The 23,468-nt window shown below is 43.4% G+C and overlaps 1 protein-coding gene across 3 annotated transcripts in view; it reads right to left on the bottom strand.

The window, feature by feature from the left end:
• LOC140064966 (protein mono-ADP-ribosyltransferase PARP14-like) overlaps positions 1-23,468 on the bottom strand; it is a 96,921-nt gene that overhangs the window by 56,813 nt on the left and 16,640 nt on the right. For all 3 annotated transcript variants that reach the window (XM_072112347.1, XM_072112329.1, XM_072112338.1), the window contains exons 3-5: positions 4,730-4,757; positions 1,364-2,550; positions 166-420 (exon numbers count right to left, since the gene is read on the bottom strand). In XM_072112347.1, the coding sequence (XP_071968448.1) occupies positions 166-420; positions 1,364-2,550; positions 4,730-4,757 (1,470 nt within the window). The remainder of the gene's footprint in view (positions 1-165; positions 421-1,363; positions 2,551-4,729; positions 4,758-23,468) is intronic.

The raw sequence follows: 23,468 nt of genomic DNA, 5'->3' as shown, positions 1-23,468 counted from the left end.
TCCTTATATTACTAATCTAACCATAAATTGTAGAAATAGCTGTTGTTATGCCACTCTTTTGTCGATTGAATTTCCTAAACAAATGTGTGCTATGCCAAGCAGAGGTTTTGCCATGTTTATGTTTGGTGGCAGGTCAAGTTTAAATTGAATTGTTGCAGTAATTACCTTACATGATGAGCCATCAGGCCCATTCCATGTCTGGCATGAAATAAAAATCACATAGTCACAGTCTAGAGAGTAGCTCTTGCCGGTGATTTCCATTGGAAAGTGCTGTCCACTTTGTAAACTAGATTGACACCCAAAAACTGCTGAGAAAAGGTGTGAGAATTTATTTCCTGCTTTATTTTTTATTCCTTTTGTTACATTCATAGCTTCAAGATCAGGTTTAGTAGAAAGCAGGGAAGCTACCATTGCCTTTGCCTGTAAATGAGAAACACATACAACTGAAAGTTATTTTCTGTTCTGCAAAATTGAACAATGAGATTTTCTGATGTATGGGTGAATGGTGTTTGTGTTCCTGGTAGTCATAAACACTCAGTCATGATATTGTATCAAACCGCAACACAACACCTCAAAAGTAATAAACGGATAAAACCATCCATATACAAGCAGTCCCCGGGTTATGTACAAGATAGGGTCCGGAGGTTTGTTCTTAAGTATAATTTGTATGCAAGTGGAAACTGTATATTTTATAATTGTTGATTCAGACAAAAAAACTATTTTGGCCCCAGTGACAATTGGAGTTTAAACATTTTTTGCTGTAATGGGACCAAGGATTATCAATAAAGCTTCATTACAGACACCTTACAGCTGATTATTGCTACTTGGGACTATAGTAAAGCACCCAGAGAGCTTCACCAGAGATCAGAGAGGTCTGTCTGTAACTATGGGTTGTCTGTAAGTCGGGTGTCCTTAAGTAGGGGACCGCCTGTATAATGAACTGTGTAGCCAACATAAAATTATTCACAGCTAGACATTATGGGAAAGATTTATCAAACTATTTACAACGTTCTGATTAAATTTGCACAAAAAACTGTTAAAAAATCCTTGCCTCACATTTATCAGTGGGTTTAAACAATTGTTTCAACTGTTTAGAAACGTAACTAAGGTTTTTTTGAGCAAAGCGATCACCAAAAATTATGGAAATGCACCAAAATTTTGGTGCAGTTTTCTGCAGTAAATGAAACCAACTAAGAGGAGGCACAAAGTAGGACTAGAAAGCCTCATACTACTCCAGCCTTATCATTCAGCATTAGACAATGGGATAAATATGGTACAGGAAAAGACTGTCTAGTCTTACTTTGCTGCATTTCTGATAAATCTGCCCATATGTATAATTCTAGTTTATTAGATAAAAAAGTACCTTTTTATTTTCAAGGTTTCCGAAGCTCAACATTAGCTGAAGTACAGGTCTCTGAGTTTCCACTAGATTCTTTTCTTTCTGACTACTACTACTAGTTCCATCTTTGTGTGTCTCCTTATTGTCTGAAGCATGTTTTCGCACTTCTTTTTTATTGCTGTCTTTGCCATCTTTGGCTCCCAATTCATCAGCTTTTTGTATACCTTCTGCCTTGTTTTCTGTATCACATAGGTAGACCCGGCAGCCAAATTTCTTTTGTGTATCATCTAACAATGTTTTTCCTTGGTTGTTAAAATAATGTGTTGCGCCATACTTATTAATACACAAAATATCAACATTCTTCTTCTTCAACTTCTGAAGTACAAATGTAGTTTTTTCAACCTCCACACGAGGGCCTACTAAAGTAACAGTTTGACCTGTTGCCTTAGAAATCTGTACATTAGCTGGTATCTCTCCAAGATTGAACCACTTAAGCAAATCATCTATGTTTTCTATCAAAATAGGATCCTCCAAGAACAATTTCTCTTTAACGGTTTTTCTCTGATACAAAAAATCTTCACATTCCTTCTTAGCTTTTTTCACTTCCTCAGTAAAACCCACAATGGACACGATTAGATCATCGTTGTTATCATGAAAACATATTTTTATATCTTTTTTGCACATCAATTTATCCAACAGTTCTTTCCAAGGTTCTGACGAAACAATCTCCTTCTCATCTGCCTTGATCTTAATACTAACATGCAGAAGGTGGTTTTTCAGGACAGCTTCAGCTTGGTCAAGAAGATTTGTAGATAGAGCATACAGACGAAATCCTCTTGGAATATCCAAAATCACCTTGCCTTCAGGTAAGTCACCAAATAACTTGTCAGAAATATACTTACTTTCCTTGGAGGAAAGGAAATCTGCTTGTACTTTTGAGAATTCAATTGTGCGAACTTCAACTGAACTTATTAAATTCTTGATTTCATCACGTGCAGATTTTATTACCTCTGAAGTATTACAAGATAATATTAATTCTCTGTTCTCACAAGAAACTTTTAAAGATTGAAAAGACTGACATAAGGCATCAATTTCATCTTTAACAACTTCAAACTGAAAATCACTATCTAATGGAACAAATGATTGGATTTCATTGGTTTCTCCTGTGTTCTCTGAAGATGTTATTGACTCCATTCGACTTGTAACATCACCTAACGGAAAATTATTAAAAACAGGTTGACAAGAGGAATGACCAAACCATACAAGCAAATGCTAAGGTTTCCTATGTAAAAGAATGATGTACAGTATGCAATACAGTACGTGCTTATTCCTGATTTTGTATTTAAAGGGATTTAATGGGCCTAGCTATTGATGATCTATCCTTATGATAGGATATTAATATAAGACTGGTGGGAATCCAACAGTATACATCATCAGCTGTTTTAAGAGGCTGTAATATTAAGATAAACACCAAACTCTGCTCCATTGAGCAGCTGATGGGTAGTGGCATTGTTACTCCTATATTGATCCCGTATTGATGAACCCTATACACAGGTATAGGAAGATATCATGCATTGGGATAGGACGATATCATTACAAATTTCTATCTTAATATATCACTCGAGTCCAGTGAGTAAATAACTAATGTATCTACAAAATTCTATCAAAACAATAGACACCACTAGAGAGCCCAGACAGACAATATTATAAGGCAATGGGGTCTGCTAGGTACTACTGGGGCCTATTATGTAAGGAGTTTGTACTGCCGCCATGGTTTTAATAACCATGACAGCAGCTTAAACAAAGTCATAAAATTACAGTGTCATACAAGCATATGCAATATCCATGTATACCTAACTATATACATATACACATAAATACATACGCACATACAAACACACATCATGCAGTTACAGTTTACGCATACATAAACCCACATACCTATCTATATATACATGCATACACATATGCTAGCCCATATATATACACACATAATGTATTTACATATACTAGCACTGGAGATCAAAATTAGACACACACAATTTCACAATTCACAATGTCAAGGTCATTGTGTAGTCCTATATGAATATATCCTAACATGAGTAAAATAGCATGATTGTAAGCTTATTTCATTTAAGAATGAAAATTGTAAAATTGTAAAATAACACTCATCATAATTAGAGAACACTTTCAGAAACCTGCAAGTTATTGGTGTTAATCTGGCACCTGGTGCTAGTTTCCTTAATTATCTGGCAAATGCTATTTAACTGGCAGCCTAACTTTTCAGTTTTCGCCGATTTTGTAAAAATTGTCCTCGAAAGACAAATGCTAGAAAGGACAGAGTAATGTGGAGAATCTCCACGCCTAACAATTTCAACACTTTAGCTGGAATTGCCCACCACTTCAGCAGTGAGCAGTTTAAGGATTTGTCTTATCATCCAGTGTCACAACGTTTAAGACCATTTGGACTGAAAGCCCATTCTGCAGTTACCAAACCTCTCATTAGGAGAAGGAATAACAAGGCTAGATTCACCATTGCTGAGGAGCATATTGTGTGGACAGAGAAGTGATCTGCAATTCATGTTAATGATGAAAACAAGTTTAATTTATTTGGATCAGATTGGAAACAATATGCCCAACAACAAACTGGGGAAAGACTCAAACCAAAGTGTGTAAAGAAGTCAGTGAAAGGTGGTGGAGGAAATGTAATGGTTTGTGGAATGTTTTCTGCATCAGGAGTTGGAACTCTCATACACCTACATGAGTGAATGTAAGTGTGTATCAGAACCTTCCTTGTGTTCTTCACTCAATCGGACAACAATTTTTACAAAGGACAAAGCCCCGTTGCACAGCAAAACCAGTAAAATAGTTCCTTGAAACAGAAAACATTGAAACAATGAAATGGCCAGCCCAGAGTACTGATCTAAAACCAATATAAAACATCTGGAAAATTGTTGGTGAGTAATGGCTAAGAATCCCACAAAATTCACAGAACTGTTTAAGAGACTGGATTGGGAAGGGAACACAGTGTAGTACTGTACTTACAGCTTCCTGGTCCTTCACACAGAGCCTGCCCTCTCTACAGGACCAACAGCAGCAAGAAGATGAGGGAGACAATCAGAGCTGCAGCTGTAAGTCAACCCCTTTCTTCTCCTGCTCCATAGTCGAACAGATTGTGCTGCCTGCTGCTGCTCTGATATAGTAGCGGCAGGCACATTCTTAACTAAAACGGTTGGAACGGTCATGGGGGGCCAAGGGGAGGCAGCCAAAAGGAATAATGTGCCAGAACAGAGGATACAACTTATAAAGTTACTACGGTTTTACTGCTAGTGCCTATATGTTGCAAACTGTTTGTAAATTAATTAATAAACCAGCCCAGCAGGTACTTACCTGACATTTCTGTAGATTGCATACATGCCTGTAAAGGAAATAAATGCAAGATCATATCATTATCATGCTAATATTATTTCATACATTTTTCTATCTCAAATAGATTCATACATTATAATAACATTATATTAGAAGAAGAAGCTGGTTATGTGTCATACAACATCGCTAAACTTTATGGTGTATGTGTGATGTGTGAAGAGTTGACATATGTGGACGTTTCTTGCCAAAAAGAACAAGAAAGTAGGCATGTGAGCAACTTTTGTCTTGTGCAAGTAATGACACCATTTTGCAGGGGAAAATACACTGAATCAAGTCATGAAGTATTTTAAAGCCCCACGTTTGCATGCTGATCCAGTACCTGTATTGTTAAAGGTTTGAGAATTAAGAATGGAGCTACCTTGATGTGAAAGGACAATCACAATATAATTAATTTTCCTAGTGGATTTTACTAAAAAAACACAACAAAAACCTTCAGATGATGCACCAGTTAATTGGAGCCTTTTTTATCAATTAGCAAAAGCATCCATAATACATCACCTGAACAACATCTGACCTGAAGAAGACACGTTGAAACGGATTGTCTAACTAATTTTGTTGTGACCACCCTTTCACATTAAGGCATCTCCATTCTGAACTTGATCAACCAGACCACTTTTCATACTCTGGAGGTGTACAGAAACATGCAGAAAGTATAGTTTAAAGAGTAAAGTCTCATTCCAAGTGGTTTTATGTCCAAGTTTATTGAAGGAATTTAAAGAATCCAACATGCAAACATAGCATTCTCAAATGTGAGTGGTGGCCGTGCAGGACCCCGGCATTATGAATAGGATGAACATAGTATTGTAACATTTACTCAAAATCGAATAACAAAGCAGGACTTGTCCATCGCTCTAGCAGTTTAGTGAATTATTCACTAACACTTCACGGATGCGCAGACATATAAAACAGTGTGCATGAACATTCTTAACCTCACATGCAAGCGCAGAACGTCTTCTATTAGAAAGATCTAAACTAAAAAATCTAACGGATGCCCATCAGAAAGATGCGACCGGATTGGTGGTAAGAGATGTATGATGTCCTGATGCTAATTAATAAAAGGTTTTAATAGACATGCTCGGCATCTTAATACAGCCCGATACCATCTGGGGACGCCATCATATGACGAAACATGTTTAGGTGGCTGTAATAGCGTTACAGCCACCCCTACAGTGATCACAGCACAACTCAGCTATATCCTAACACTACAATTGATTACCCACTCCAGCAGTGTTTTTAATTCACATAGTTTTTTGTATACACATTGTTGCTTGTACACCTTGTTAATAGACACTCACCGGCCACTTTATTAGGTACACCATGCTAGTAACGGGTTGGACCCCCTTTTGCCTTCAGAACTGCCTCAATTCTTCGTGGCATAGATTCAACAAGGTTCTGGAAGCATTCCTCAGAGATTTTGGTCCATATTGACATGATGGCATCACACAGTTGCCTCAGATTTGTCGGCTGCACATCCATGATGCGTATCTCCCGTTCCACCACATCCCAATTGGATTGAGATCTGGTGACTGTGGAGGCCATTTGAGTACAGTGAACTCATTGTCATGTTCAAGAAACCAGTCTGAGATGATTCCAGCTTTATGACACGGCGCATTATCCTGCTGAAAGTAGCCATCAGATGTTGGGTACATTGTGGTCAAGGGATGGACATGGTCAGCAACAATACTCAGGTAGGCTGTGGCGTTGCAACGATGCTCAATTGGTACCAAGGGGCCCAAAGAGTGCCAAGAAAATATTCCTCATACCATGACACCACCACCAGCCTGAACCGTTGATACAAGGCAGGATGGATCCATGCTTTCATGTTGTTGACGCCAAATTCTGACCCTACCATCCGAATGTCGCTGCAGAAATCGAAACTCATCAGACCAGGCAACGTTTTTCCAATCTTCTACTGTCCAATTTCGATGAGCTTGTGCAAATTGTAACCTCAGTTTCCTGTTCTTAGCTGAAAGGAGTGGCACACGGTGTGATCTTCTGCTGCTGTAGCCCATCTGCCTCAAAGTTCGATGTACTGTACGTTCAGAGATGCTCTTCTGCCTACCTTGGTTGTAACGGGTGGCGATTTGAGTCACTGTTGCCTTTCTATCAGCTCGAAGCAGTCTGCCCATTCTCCTCTGACCTCTGACATCAACAAGGCATTTCCGCCCACAGAACTGCCGCTCACTAGATGTTTTTTCTTTTTGGACCATTCTCTGTAAACCCTAGAGATGGTTGTGCGTGAAAATCCCAGTAGATCAGTAGTTTCTGAAATACTCAGACCAGCCTTTCTGGCACCAGCAACCATGCCACGTTCAAGGGCACTCAAATCACCTTTCTTCCCCATACTGATGCTCGGTTTGAACTGCAGGAGATTGTCTTGACCATGTCTACATGCCTAAATGCACTGAGTTGCCGCCATGTGATTGGCTGATTAGAAATTAAGTGTTAACAAGCAGTTGGACAGGTGTACCTAATAAAGTGGCCGGTGAGTGTATATAAATAAAAGGTTAATTTTATTCTCTATTATATCTTATTTACTCAAAAGAGTACTCTGTTGAACATGATCTTATTGGGACTGCTGCGGGGTTTGGAGCTCAAACTACTGGTCAAAGAACAGACAAACCAATTATACAAGACAGGACAGACAAGACGGGGGGGGGGGGGGGTAAGGGGGTATCCTCCCATATCTTCCTTCATAAACTGTCTTATTAGGCAGGATACTGCTCACAGAGTCTCTAGAGGAATAGATCCGAAAATGCAGGGGTCAATTGGTATTCCTCCCAAGGAGCCCAAGCCCAGTTTGATTTATTCGGATCTGAGGAGTCATTTGCCACCAGCTCCTCCATTCTTTATTTGAGCTCTTGTATCCACTCCACAGTATGTGTTTGGGGGCTCTTCCAATATTGCGGAATCACTTTTTGTCCAGCTGAAAATTACGAAAGAGGACAATTTTAATAGAAGATATGGAGCCCGTCAATATAGAGAGGAGCGCCACTTGTGGGCATGCTTGTATGGTCTTACCAGTAACCCGATTATAGATTGCAAACACCATGTGCCAGAAAGGTTGGATCCCTGAGCAGCTCCACCAATAGTGCAACATGGAGCCCACCTCTGCACCGCACCTCCAACAGATTTCCGACATCTCTGGATAAACTTTGTTAAGTGTGAGAGGGCACCTGGACAATATTTTGTAATTCTTCTCCTGCGGCAGTTCTGTGGCAGAACAAAAAAGGCTTTTTCCCATTACGCATCAGTAAGCTCAACTGACATCTCCATCACTAAGTTAAATGTAGACACCTGGTGCCCTCAAGAAGACTTGTCCAGTAAGATGGCATATAGTTGGGATAATACTTATTCAGGTGGTGATGAGGAACGGATAAGGGCCTCTTGGGACATTGGAAGTTGTTCAAAAGAGGGGTGAGGGATCTCTTCAGTCTACCAGAGAGTCTCGGAGTCCATTCATGAAAGAAGTAGGGGAAGAAATGGGAGTGCATAAACCCCTCAGGTCTCTGGGCTGGCTGGAGCCATGGGACTGTGCGAAGATGGGGGTGGCTAAGCTCAATCTCCAAATTCACCAACTGCTTGGATGCAAAGTGGTAATGCCAGTCTACAAGATGCTGAAGACCAGCCACCGAGTAGTATAGTTTGCGATCTGGTAGGCCCACCCACTGCAAGACTTATAGACAATAGAATAGCACAGCTGAACCGACTGGTCCTTCCTCCGCACACAAACCTCTGGGAAACTGAGTGAAGGCTCGTGTAAAAGGAACCGGGCGGACGAATTGGCAGGGTTTGGTACACATATAGGAATCTGGAATCATTTTAAGGACGTTGACTCTCCCAAACCAAGACAGATGACTATTACAGTATCTGATTAGATTTCTTATAGTGCAATCAAGGAGAGTTTTGTAGGCTATCCAGTCGAGATAGGTCTTCTGGTATATCTTTCCCCAGGTACAGAATGTGTGCCATTTAAAGGGAAACTGGAATGCTAGGTGAGAGGCTTCTGAATTAGGAATATTAACATTGATGACCTAGGATGTGGAGAGGTTAACTTTAAAATTACTAAGGTGGCTGAATCAGGAGAATTGGGATGGAATAGATGGGAAGGAAATTCAGGGCTGGGTCACGTACAAGAGCAGATTATCCACATACAGTGTGGTGTTATATTGCCTTGATCCCGCGTGAAGACTGCGTACACTAGGGTTTCTGTGCAACACCACCACCAGGTGTTCCATAACAATAAGATACGAAAGTGGGGATAGGGGAAAATCTTTACTGGTTCCATTCCCTATGGAGAATGGATGTCAGATGGTTTTTTATATTGTTTGGGGGGGGGGGGGGTTGTGAACATCTTTCTAATATACTTCATTAAGAAATTTTCGTCAGTTTGTAAAGAAAAAAAGCTGCAATGTGCCCCTTAGTTGCAATGTTACTTCTAGGTCTCTATGCCAAATCTGTCTACCAGATTGAAGATGGTTTTCTTTCTTCTCTCCTGTTGGCTACACAGAAGTGTAGACCCTCTCGCTGTGGGCACTATTGGCACTATATTTAAAAATCAAGTAGAAGTGAGATAATTAATCCTCACTGCCAGTAGAGTTTAACCACACAAAAGGAGATTACATTAATCTCTATGGGAGGGCATAGCTTGATTTTTTTTTTTACAAACTAAGAATTTATTAATGGAGTATTTTAGAAAAATGTTTACCCCATCCTCCCACACATAATATAAATAATTATCGCAAATGACGGTTATGATTTAAGCACTACTCCAACAGATTCTTCACTAGAAATGGATCAAATACAAGAATAAGTACTTGAAGGGATATTCCGGAAATATGAACGTCTGATACAAAAACCCATGATGCTATAAATAAACCAACACAACAAAACTCAATGTCATTAGTCACAAAATGGAGCTGAAATAGTTTCATTTTATAATTCACAAAATTTTATGGCCTCTCAAAAGTATGCGAAGTTGTCACCAAGATGGCCGCCACTGAAAACTATAAGTCCCAAGATCCTTTAGTTCTCAGTAACTCCTCCTACCTCTTATGCTCTGCTCCCAGTGATGATCTAGCAGACTTTCTTGCTATGTTACCATAGTAATGATGTGTAACTGCCATCACCAAAACACTGGCCATGCTGAATGCACTGCAACCAATCGACTGCAGCCAAACATAGTGGTGATCACATGACCTGCCCAGGCAGCTGCAGGACATGTGATGTGGACATGTGACCATCTTCTGTCCTGTGTCTGCTCCGCGCGGAGTGAATCAATGGACTGATTAAGGGACCAGTAGAATTTTAATTCATAGTATCATAGTTTATACAGTTGAAAAAAGACACATGTCCATCAAGTTCAACCCAGGAAGTGAAGGGATTGGACGAGGAAGTGATTTAGTGGAAACAATTCTATATAGGGTCTAGGTCTTTAGGGTCTAGACCCTTCTTGAAGCTCTCTGCTGTCCCTGCTGTGACCAGCACCTGAGGCAGGCTATTCCACAGATTGACAGTTCTCATAGTAAAAAAGCCCTGTCGCCTCTGGTGATTAAACCTTGATTTCTCCAGATGGAGACAGTGCCCCCTCGTCTTTTGATTTGATTTAATCTGAAACAACTTACCACCATAGTATTTGTATGGACCATTCATATATTTATATAAATTAATCATGCCCCCTCGTAGTCGTCTCTTTTCCAAACTAAATTAATCTTTCCTCATAACTGAGACCCTCCATACCTACGTTGAACCCTCTCCAGCTCCAGGGCTTCCTTTTTATGGACCGGTGCCCAGAACTGTACAGCATATTCCAGGTGAGGCTGAACCAATGCCTTGTACAGTGGTAATATTACATCCCTATCCGGAGAGTCCATACCACTTTTGATACATGACAAGATCTTGCTGGCTTTAGAGGCCGCTGATTGACATTGCATGCAGTTATTCAATTTATGATCTACTAGTACCCCCAGGTCCTTCTCAACAAGGGACTCTCCCAGATTTACTCCCCTAAGGACATATTTTACCTTTGGATTATTAGCCCCCAGGTGCATAACCTTACATTTATCCACTTTGAACTTCATTTGCCAAGTGAATGACCAAGCACTCAGTTTGCCCAAGTCATCCTGCAGCCTATGAACATCCTCCATAGACTGTATTACACTACACAGCTTGGATATGGATAGACACAGTGCTATTAATTCATACCTCTATATCAATAATAAATATATCAAATAGTAGTGGGCCAAGAACAGAACCCTGTGGTACACCACTCATAACTGGTGACCATTCCGACAGTGTCAAATGCCTTTGCAAAATCCAAGAACACTATATCCACAGCAGCTACTCCATCCGGGGATCTGCTTACTTCTTCATAGAAGCAGATCAGGTTAGTTTGACAACTTCTTTTTTTAGTAAACCCATGCTGGCTGTCACTTATTATACTATTAGATGTCACATACTCCAGTATATAGTCTTTTACTAACCCTTCCAATATTTTCCCTCAAATAGAAGTTAAAGGGGTATTCCGGGATGTGAATGTCTGACACAAAAACCCATGATGATATAAATAAATGAATACAAGAATACTCAATGTCATTAGTCAGAAAACAGAGCTTAAATAGTTTGATTTTATGATTTACAAAATTTATGGCCTCTCTAAAGTAGGTGGAGTTATCACTAAGATGGCCGCCACTGGAAACTACAAGTTCCATGATCCTTTAGTTCTCAGTAACTCCTCCTGCCTCTTATGCTCTGCTCCCGGTGATGATGTAACAGACTGTCATGCTCTGTTACCATAGTAATGATTTGTAACTGCCATCCCTGCACATCACCACAACACTGGCCATACTGGATGCACTGCAACCAACTGACTACAGCCATACGTAGTGCTGATCACATGACCTGCCCAGGCAGGTGCAGGACATGTGATGTGGACATGTGACCATCAGCCATCTTCTGTCCTGTGTATGCTCTGCAACGGACCGCGCGGAGGAAATTAACAGACTGATTAAAGGGCCAGTAGCATTTTAATTCCTCATTAAAGTCTATGTCATCAGCATTTTCTGCTAAGGGGAGCAAAATTTTAAATAACATTAAATAACATATAACAATAACTAATTACATATTAGCTTATATTTTACTGATTAATTTCTATATGAATTACGCTGATTCCTGGAATACCCCATTAAATAAAAAAAATCCATAACAACTGTATAGTTCTCCAAATGTACCCACAACTGTAATTTTACCCCTTATTTTTTTCAATTTCTTTTCATCAATTTCTTCGACAAGCTATAACATTTATATTTTTCGTACCATACTATAGCAATATGGAGGCTTGTTTTTAAATGTTTTTAAGTCTTGTAAATGTAGTTTTTAAAAGCACAGTTTTGTGTTTCATATGTCCTACTGGTGTATATTTATTAACTCTTTCTATGCAGTATATTTAAAAAATAATTCTACTAAATATTTTCTGCTTTAATCGTTGAACCTTACTAACACAATAGCCCAGTGATGGCAAACCTTTTAGACACCGAGTGCCCAAACTACAACCAAAACCCACGTATTTTTCCACTTACCACGTAAGTTCCAATGCGACAAATTAAGCAGTAACTTATTACTGCCTGCTCTTTCACAGGTTTAAATTGTATAGGCACTAGAGATGAGCGAACATACTCGTCCGAGCTTGATGCTCGTTCGAGCATTAGCGTACTCGAAACTGCTCGTTGCTCGGACGAATACTTAGCCCGCTCGAGAAAATGGCAGCTCCCGCCGTTTTGCTTTTTGGCGGCCAGAAACAGAGCCAATCACAAGCCAGGAGACTCTGCACTCCACCCAGCATGACGTGGTACCCTTACACGTCGATAGCAGTGGTTGGCTGGCCAGATCAGGTAACCCTGGAATAGACTAGCCCCTGCCTGCGCTGCTCGGATCATTCTGTGTCTGGATGCCGCTAGGGAGAGAGCTGCTGCTGGTCAGGGAAAGCGTTAGGCTGTTCAATTAGAATAGTGTTAGGCAGGAGTGATTCTACAAGAACCCAACAGCCCTTCTTAGGGCTACAATAACGTTATACTTTTTTTTTTTTTTATTTGCAGCTAGTACCATATTGTGAGGAATTTGTAGAGAGACTTGCGACCGTTGTGTTTAGCGCTTAGTGACGCACATATCCATCGCAAAGACCGAAGTGGGAAAATTTATTAGGGGTTTGATTTAAATTAGGCACAGTCTACCATTTACTTTTTATTTTACGTTTATTTTTTCATAACTCAGCGTCATCTCATCTGGCATAGCAGTGTGCTTTCATACTTGGCTAGAAAATAGCCATAGGAGAATCCAAACGGCTTAAATAGGCCTACAATAGCGTTATATATTTTATTTCTGGTTGATCTGCTGGTGGCTGTCCTTGCTGCAGTGCATCTACTACCATATTGTGAGGAATTTGTAGTGAGACTTGCGACCGTTGTGTTTAGCGCTTAGTGACGCACATATCCATCGCAAAGACGGAAGTGGGAAAATTTATTAGGGGTTTGATTTCAATTAGGCACAGTCTGCCATTTACTTTTTATTTTACGTTTATTTTTTCATAACTCAGCGTCATCTCATCTGGCATAGCAGTGTGCTTTCATACTTGGCTAGAAAATAGCCATAGGAGAATCCAAACGGCTTACTTAGGCCTACAATAGCGTTATATATATTTTATTTCTGGTTGATCTGCTGGTGGCTGTCCTTGCTGCGGTGCATCTACTACCATATTGTGAGGAATTTGTAGTGAGATTTGCGACCGTTGTGTTTAGCGCTTAGTGACGCACATATCCATCGCAAAGACCGAAGTGGGAAAATTTATTAGGGGTTTGATTTCAATTAGGCACAGTCTGCCATTTACTTTTTATTTTACGTTTATTTTTTCATAACTCAGCGTCATCTCATCTGGCATAGCAGTGTGCTTTCATACTTGGCTAGAAAATAGCCATAGGAGAATCCAAACGGCTTACTTAGGCCTACAATAGCGTTATATATTTTATTTCTGGTTGATCTGCTGGTGGCTGTCCTTGCTGCAGTGCATCTACTACCATATTGTGAGGAATTTGTAGTGAGACTTGCGACCGTTGTGTTTAGCGCTTAGTGACGCACATATCCATCGCAAAGACCGAAGTGGGAAAATTTATTAGGGGTTTGATTTCAATTAGGCACAGTCTGCCATTTACTTTTTATTTTACGTTTATTTTTTCATAACTCAGCGTCATCTCATCTGGCATAGCAGTGTGCTTTCATACTTGGCTAGAAAATAGCCATAGGAGAATCCAAACGGCTTACTTAGGCCTACAATAGCGTTATATATTTTATTTCTGGTTGATCTGCTGGTGGCTGTCCTTGCTGCAGTGCATCTACTACCATATTGTGAGGAATTTGTAGTGAGACTTGCGACCGTTGTGTTTAGCGCTTAGTGACGCACATATCCATTGCAAAGACCGAAGTGGGAAAATTTATTAGGGGTTTGATTTCAATTAGGCACAGTCTGCCATTTACTTTTTATTTTACGTTTATTTTTTCATAACTCAGCGTCATCTCATCTGGCATAGCAGTGTGCTTTCATACTTGGCTAGAAAATAGCCATAGGAGAATCCAAACGGCTTACTTAGGCCTACAATAGCGTTATATATATTTTATTTCTGGTTGATCTGCTGGTGGCTGTCCTTGCTGTAGTGCATCTACTACCATATCCATCGCAAAGACCGAAGTGGGAAAATTTATTAGGGGTTTGATTTCAATTAGGCACAGTCTGCCATTTACTTTTTATTTTATTGGCTAGAAAAAAGCCATAGCAATAGGATAGCATCGTTTGGTTTTAAAAACTAAAAAACACAAAAAAAAAAAACACACAAAAAAACACAAAAAAAAGTTTAAAAAAAATTAAAGTTATAACTTTCATTTTCAAAATGTTTAACCCGAGGGCTAGGGGTAGAGGACGAGGGCGGGGACGTGGGCGTCCAACTACTGCAGGGGTCAGAGGCCGTGGTCCTGGGCGGGGTGAGACACCACCTGCTGATGAGGGAGCAGGGGAACGACGCAGAGCTACACTCCCTAGGTTCATGTCTGAAGTTACTGGGACTCGTGGTAGAGCACTGTTGAGGCCAGAACAGTGCGAACAGGTGATGTCGTGGATTGCCGACAATGCTTCGAGCAATTTGTCCACCAGTCAGTCTTCCACGCAGTCCACCCATGTCACCGAAATCGGCACTCCTCCAGCTCCTGCACCTCAGCCTCCTCCCCCCCAGTCTGCCCCCTCCCAGGAAAATTTGGCATTTGAACCGGCATACTCTGAGGAACTGTTTTCTGGACCCTTCCCACAGTCACAAACCACTTGTCCGGTTGCTGCTGAGCAATTTTCTGATGCCCAGGTTTTCCACCAGTCGCAGTCTGTGGGTGATGATGACCTTCTTGACGTAGTGGAAGAAGTGTGTAAAGAGGTGTCCGACGATGAGGAGACACGGTTGTCAGACAGTGGTGAAGTTGTTGTCAGGATGATGAGGTGACAGACCCAAGCTGGGTTGAGAGGCCGGGTGAACACAGTGCTTCTGAGACGGAGGAGAGTCCTCGACCAGAACAGGTTGGAAGAGGCAGTGGTGGGGCCAGACGGAGAGGCAGGGCCAGAGCAGGTGCATCAGCGCCAAATGTGTCACGTAGTGAAGCTCCCGTGGCGAGGGCTCCCGTGGCGAGGGCTAGATTTTCAGAAGTCTGGAGGTTCTTTAAGGAAACACCGGATGACCGACGGACTGTGGTGTGCAACCTTTGCCAAACCAGGATCAGCAGGGGTTCCACCACTAATAGCTTAACTACCACCACTATTAAGGCATATGAATGCTAAACACCCCACTCAGTGGCACCAAGCCCGTTCACCTCCGGCCGTGCACACCACTGCTCCTTCCCCTGTGTCAGCCCCCTGCCCAGGACCCTGGCACAAAAACCCCATCGTCACCTCCACGATCCTCCACAGCATCCACCAGCGTTCAGCTCTCCATACCCCAGACGCTGGAGCGGAAACGGAAATATAGTGCAACCCACCCGCACGCCCAAGCCCTTAATGTCCACATCTCCAGATTGCTTAGCCTGGAGATGCTGCCCTATAGGCTAGTAGAGACCGAAGCCTTTCGCAACCTCATGGCGGCAGCCGCCCCTCGGTATTCGGTCCCCAGCCGCCACTACTTTTCCCGATGTGCCGTCCCAGCCCTGCACCAGCACGTGTCAGACAACATCATCCGTGCCCTGACCAACGCCGTTTCTGACAAGGTCCACCTGACCACGGACACGTGGACGAGTGCTGCTGGGCAGGGCCACTATATATCGCTGACGGCACATTGGGTTAACTTGGTGGAGGCTGGGACCGAGTCTGACCCTGCGGCTGGTCATATACTGCCGACGCCGAGGATTGCAGGGCCTACCTCGGTCCAGGTCTTTCAGGCCTACTATGCGTCCTCCTCCTCCCACCCCTCCTCCACCTCCTCCTCCGAACTACCATCCGTGGGCATGGCGCCATCAGTCGCTAGCTCTAGGCACAGCAGCAGTGCCGTCGCTAAGCGACAGCAGGCGGTGCTCAAACTGCTGAGCCTAGGCGATAAAAGGCACACCGCCCAAGAACTATTACAGGGCATCACGGCGCAGACTGATCTGTGGCTGGCACCGCTGAACCTGAAGCCAGGCATGGTTGTGTGTGACAACGGCCGTAACCTGGTGGCGGCTCTGCAACTCGGCAGACTGACACATGTGCCATGCCTGGCCCATGTGTTAAATCTCATAGTTCAGCGTTTCCTCAAGACATACCCCAATCTGTCTGATTTGCTCACGAAGGTGCGCCGCATCTGTGCGCATTTCAGGAAGTCCAGCACAGATGCTGCCACTCTCAGGGCAGCGCAGCGCCGCGCCGCCTCCAACTGCCCACTCACCGACTGTTGTGCGACGTGCCCACGAGGTGGAATTCAACATTAACCATGTTATCCAGAGTTTACCAGCAGAGCAGAGCGATTGTAGACTGCCAGATGTCAACTTCCACCAGAACTGGTAGTCAGGTCAGTCAGCTTCCTCAAGTCTACAATGAGGAGTGGACGTGGATGTCTGATATCTGTCAGGTGCTGAGTAACTTTGAGGAGTCAACACAGATGGTCAGTGGCGATGCCGCCATCATCAGCCTCACCATCCCGCTGCTTGGCCTGTTGAAAAACTCTCTGATCAGCATGAAGTCGGAAGCTTTGCGCTCGTCACAAGAGACGGGGGAAGAAGATTCCCTTGTTGATAGCCAAAGCACCCTTAGGTCTGTTTCTCAGCGCATATCGGAGGAGGTGGAGGTGGAGGAGGATGAGGAGGAAGAGGAGGAGAATGTTGGCGAGACACAAGAGGGGACCATTGTTCAGTCCTTCACTGTTCAGCGTGTATGGGCAGAAGAAGAGGAGTTGGAGGAGGAGGAAATGGACAGTCAGGCCAGTGAGGGGAGTGAATTCTTGAGCGTTGGTACTCTGGCGCATATGGCAGATTTCATGCTAGGCTGCCTATCCCGTGACCCTCGCGTTCAAAGAATTTATTCCAGCACCGATTACTGGGTATTCACTCTCCTGGACCCACGGTACAAGCAAAATCTTTCCACTCTCATCCCTGGAGAGGAAAGCAGTGTGAGAATGCATGAATACCAGCAGGCCCTGGTGCACAAGCTGAAACACTATTTCCCTTCTGACAGCGCTAGCGGCAGAGTGCGTAGTTCTGCGGGACAAGTAGCGAGGGAGAGTAGGCGAGCAGGCAGCTTGTCCAGCACTGGCAAGGGTACGCTTTACAAGGCTTTTGCCAGCTTTATGTCACCCCAGCAAGACACTGTCACCTGTCCCCAGTCTCGGCAGAGTAGGGCTGATCTTTACAGAAAGATGGTGAGGGAGTACGTAGCTGACCATACCATCGTCCTAAATGATCACACAGCTCCCTACAACTACTGGGTTTCAAAGCTGGACATGTGGCACGAACTGGCGCTGTACGCCTTGGATGTTCTTGCCTGCCCTGCCGCTAGCGTGTTTCCGAGCGGGTTTTCAGTGCAGCTGGTGGCATCATCACCGATAAGCGTACACGCCTGTCGACTGACAGCGCTGACAGGCTGACGCTTATTAAGATGAATAAAGCCTGGATTTCTCATAATTTACAATCTCCACCAGGTGAAGGAAGCTCAACCTGAATAATTTATGCACTCCTCCTCCTCATTTTCCTCCTTCTCCTCCTCTTTGTACACTAAAGCAGAGGAAACTGGCTATTTTTTGACAGGGCCCACTGGCTCTAGCTATAGTACTTTATGCATTTAATTTTTCTGGAGGGCCACCTACCCGGTCCTCTGTTTTAAACAATTTTTGGGAGTGCCACATACAGGCACTCAATCTATTCAATTTTTCTGGAGGGCCACCTACCTGCTCCTCTGGTTTGAAAACTTTTTTGGACTGCCACATACAGGCACTCAATCTATTTCATTTTTCTGGAGGGCCACCTACCTGCTCCTCTGGTTTGAAAACTTTTTTGGACTGCCACATACAGGCACTCAATCTATTCAATTTTTCTGGAGGGCCACCTACCTGCTCCTCTGGTTTGAAAACTTTTTTGGACTGCCACATACAGGCACTCAATCTATTTCATGTATACTGGAGGGCCACCTACCTGCTCCTCTGGTTTGAAAACTTTTTTGGACTGCCACATACAGGCACTCAATCTATTTCATTTTTCTGGAGGGCCACCTACCTGCTCCTCTGGTTTGAAAACTTTTTTGGACTGCCACATACAGGCACTCAATCTATTCAATTTTTCTGGAGGGCCACCTACCTGCTCCTCTGGTTTGAAAACTTTTTTGGACTGCCACATACAGGCACTCAATCTATTTCATTTATACTGGAGGGCCACCTACCTGCTCCTCTGGTTTGAAAACTTTTTTGGACTGCCACATACAGGCACTCAATCTATTTCATTTTTCTGGAGGGCCACCTACCTGCTCCTCTGGTTTGAAAACTTTTTTGGACTGCCACATACAGGCACTCAATCTATTTCATTTTTCTGGAGGGCCACCTACCTGCTCCTCTGGTTTGAAAACTTTTTTGGATTGCCACATACAGGCACTATCCAAATTAAATTGTCTCCATAGCAGCCTCCACACGTTGTCTCCATTGCTACCTCCAAAAGTCGTCCATATAGCTGCCTCCATACATCGTCCCCTTATCAAACGAGGTGTGTCAGGCAGAAATTTGGGTTGTTTTCATGGATTCCACATCAAAGTTGTTAACTTTGTCGCCACCCTGCTGTGTAATCCACAAAATATACTGGCAAACTTTTACCATTTACGGATATTATTTCAGCGCTTTTTGCGCATCTGTTTACATTCCCCTCACCCGCCATATCCCAAACTTATAAGAACGCTACTACACTTAACTTGGTGGAGGCTGGGACCGAGTCTGACCATGGGGCTGGTCATATACTGCCGACGCAGAGGATTGCGGGGCCTACCTCGGTCCAGGTCTCAAAGGCCTACTATACCTCCTCCTCCTCCCACCCCTCCTCCACCTCCTCCTCCTCCGAATTACCATCCGTGGGCATGGCGCCATCAGTCGGTAGCTCTAGGCACAGCAGCAGTGCCGTCGCTAAGCGAAAGCAGGCGGTGCTCAAACTGCTGAGCCTAGGCGATAAAAGGTACACCGCCCAAGAGCTATTACAAGGCATTCCACATCAAACTTGTTAACTTTGTCGCCACCCTGCTGTGTAATCCACAAAATATACTGGCAAACTTTTACCATTTACAGATATTATTTCAGCGCTTCTTGCGCATCTGTTTACATTCCCCTCACCCGCCATATCCCAAACTTATAAGAACGCTACTACACTTAACTTGGTGGAGGCTGGGACCGAGTCTGACCATGGGGCTGGTCATATACTGCCGACGCAGAGGATTGCGGGGCCTACCTCGGTCCAGGTCTCAAAGGCCTACTATACCTCCTCCTCCTCCCACCCCTCCTCCACCTCCTCCTCCTCCGAATTACCATCCGTGGGCATGGCGCCATCAGTCGGTAGCTCTAGGCACAGCAGCAGTGCCGTCGCTAAGCGACAGCAGGCGGTGCTCAAACTGCTGAGCCTAGGCGATAAAAGGCACACCGCCCAAGAGCTATTACAGGGCATTCCACATCAAACTTGTTAACTTTGTCGCCACCCTGCTGTGTAATCCACAAAATATACTGGCAAACTTTTATCATTTACCCATATTATTTCAGCGCTTCTTGCGCATCTGTTTACATTCCCCTCACCCGCCATATCCCAAACTTATAAGAACGCTACTACACTTGATCTTATACAAAAGGTTCTTAGAAGTGCTGTTTGGGGAGTAGCCTAGAGACAGGGGCTTGGATTGGCGAAAGCTCGCCTGGAAGCGGAGCGCCAGCTCCATCCCAAGATCCAACTAACATAGTTTTAACTGCAGCACCTTTAATCTACTACTAGTTCACTGCCTCCATAATAATAATAATAATAATAATCTTTATTTATATAGCGCCATCATATTCCGTAGCGCTTTACAAATCATAGGAAACAAATACAAATGTAATGTAACAGAGCACAACATTTGTATGGAACAACAGGAGTGAGGTCCCTGCTCGCCAGAGCTTACGGTTTATGAAGATGATGGGGAAACACGAGGTAAAAGAATATTTAATGGTCAAGCCATTCTTCTTAGGGAATAGAACAAAATATAATAAATGGAATTGCTGTCGCTTGAACCACTCAGCCGTCATCTTATATACCAGGTCCAGGGTGAATGGGACTGCAGAGAAGTCTGGTGCCTGTTGGTTGCTGGATAACAGATGGGAGGACGACACAGGACGGGTTAGTAGAAGAGTTAAAACTTCATGCAGTTAATGAGTGTTATAGGCTTGCCTAAAGAAATGGGTTTTAAGAGCACGTTTGAAACTTTGGAGGTTAGGTATTAGTCTAATAGTCCGGGGCAGAGCATTCCATAGAATTGGTGCAGCTCTAGAGAAGTCTTGGAGACGCGAGTGGGAGGTCCGCATTAGGGTAGAGGTTAATCTAAGATCACTGGCGGATCTAAGAGCACGGGTTGGGCGATAGACTGAGATAAGAGAGGAGAGGTAGGGGGGTGCAGCATTATACAGAGCTTTATGGATGAGGGTTATTATTTTAAACTGTATTCGAAAAGAGACTGGCAGCCAGTGCAGCGACTGGCATGAACTGTAGGCATACATCGTCCCCTTATCAAACGAGCTGTGTCAGGCAGAATTTTGGGTTGTTTTCATGGCTTCCACAACAAACTTGTTAACTTTGTCGCCACCCTGCTGTGTAATCCACAAAATATACTGGCAAACTTTTATCATTTACCAATATTATTTCAGCGCTTCTTGCGCATCTGTTTACATTCCCCTCACCCGCCATATCCTAAACTTATAAGAACGCTACTACACTTGATCTTATACAAAAGGTTCTTAGAAGTACTGTTTGGGGAGTAGCCTAGAGACAGGGGCTTGGATTGGCGAAAGCTCGCCTGGCAGCGGAGCGCCAGCTCCATCCCAAGATCCAACTAACATAGTTTTAACTGCAGCATCTTTAATCTACTACTAGTTCACTGCCTCCATACATGGTCCCCTTATCAAACGAGCTGTGTCAGGCAGAATTTTGGGTTGTTTTCATGGCTTCCACATCAAACTTGTTAACTTTGTCGCCACCCTACTGTGTAATCCACAAAATATACTGGCAAACTTTTATCATTTACCGATATTATTTCAGCACTTCTTGCTCACCTCCTTTGGTTCCTCTCTGCCACCCATTGGTTTTAAGCCTGAGTCCATTTGGGGTATGTTGCCAAGACACTCTCTAGCCTGCCGCTGCTGCCGCTGCCTCTGCATGCCGTCCCCTATAGTGTCAGGGTCAATTATTGCATGTTTTAGATGCTATCTAGCTTCATTCTGTCACTCTGTCATGGCCATGCTGTTGTCCATAATTTTGGCATAATGGTGCGTTTAAGCAGCCTCAGAGGCATCCATGCATGCTGCCCCTGCTGTTTCCTGTCCATTTCCGTGGTGTTTCCATCCTTTTCTGAGGTTTCCAGGTGTTTGGCCAAGCTTCCCTGTGCAGAGCCTTGGTCCCCTTGAAAAATGCTCGAGTCTCCCATTGACTTCAATGGGGCTCGTTATTCGAGACGAGCACTCGAGCATCGGGAAAACTTTGTCTCGAATAACGAGTACCCGAGCATTTTAGTGCTCGCTCATCTCTAATAGGCACCCAAGGACACCATAACAGTAGAAAGAAGGAGAAGAAGTTTGGATTATCATTGCAGCTTCCTTCTGGTGTTCTGGGCTGCCTGAGACTGCAAGAAGCCTTGAGTCCTGTCTGGCAAATTCTAGCCTGGGGTGATGGCAAGGGCTCTGAGTGCCACCTCTGGCACCAGTGCCATAGGTTCGCCACCACTGCAATAGCCTTTTTCTCTGGGTCAATACGCATATAGTGAGATCTATAGGGTTTTTTTTTTAAATGACCTTCCTTTCCATAATGAAATACTTTTGCAGAAATGTTTTGCATCACCACCTTCCAAACGCCATCATTTTTTATTTTTTTTCTCAATGTGGCAGTGTGAGGGCTTAATTTTGGTGAAAAGACTTATATATTTGATTTGTATATTTGAGGTTTGCAATTTTTGATTGCAATTAATATTTTTTTGTGTGTGATTAAAAATGTCAATTTGGGCATTGGGATTGTATATGCATGGAGGTACAAAATTTGTGTTTTTCCTTTTCTTTTTTTTAAAGGGGTGGGCCATTTTGTGTGCAACTTTTTCTTCTACAGTTTATTTTTTTTAAATAATAATTATTTTCTGATCCCAGGTGCCAGTTCCAGGGCTAGGATGTGATAACACTGCCCAGCCTCGGCACTAGCATAATGCAACTTCTTGAAACCTTCTTCTGCCACGTCGCTGTAGAATTGCGCTGCATCATTAGAAGTACCATTAATCCCTTAACCTGTAGGCTGTGAGACACTGAAGGGGTTAACTGTGGATGGGCGGTATGTTTCCCCTAGGTTTTGCTATTATGCAAGGCCTTAGTGCTGAGGTTTGTGTCCAGCACCTTGGACACAGGTGGTGGGAACAGCCCAATTAGCCTCATAAAGCCGCTCAGCAGAGCTGGAAGTGTTGTCTCTCTGGAAGGAGGCTGGAGAGCACACAGCCCGGTCCTCTGTGCCTGGAGCAACGAAAAGTGTTTTAATAGTGGTGAGTCAGAAAACCATTGTTTAGTTAGCACCCTGACGGGTAGGATATTATTTTGTTTTTGATGCCTGAATGTGAAGGCTGTTTTATTTTGTTCCTGCTGAAATAAACACAGGCTAGACCTGTTTTGGACTGTACTTTGGTGTCACTGTCGTGAACTGCATCACAGCACGCCGCTACCACAGTCTCTACTGGGCCAAATCCCCCACATATGGTGCTTCGGATTGCGGGCAGTTCAAAAGACACACACCTGAAAGGCTCGCTACATCCTGCAACGGTGCATGGCCTGGGTGAAAGCAGCAGGCTAATTGCAGGATACAGCCAAGATGGAGGACTTTATTAAATACCTGCAAGAGGAGGCCAGAGCTAATCGGCAGCAGCAGCAGGCCATGCTCCAGCAACAGGAGGAGAGGTCCCGCCAGCAGCAGGAGG

This window comes from Engystomops pustulosus, chromosome 1 (assembly GCF_040894005.1).
Source record: "Engystomops pustulosus chromosome 1, aEngPut4.maternal, whole genome shotgun sequence".
Lineage (NCBI taxonomy): Eukaryota > Metazoa > Chordata > Amphibia > Anura > Leptodactylidae > Engystomops > Engystomops pustulosus.
This window is presented reverse-complemented; position numbering and strand designations above follow the sequence as displayed.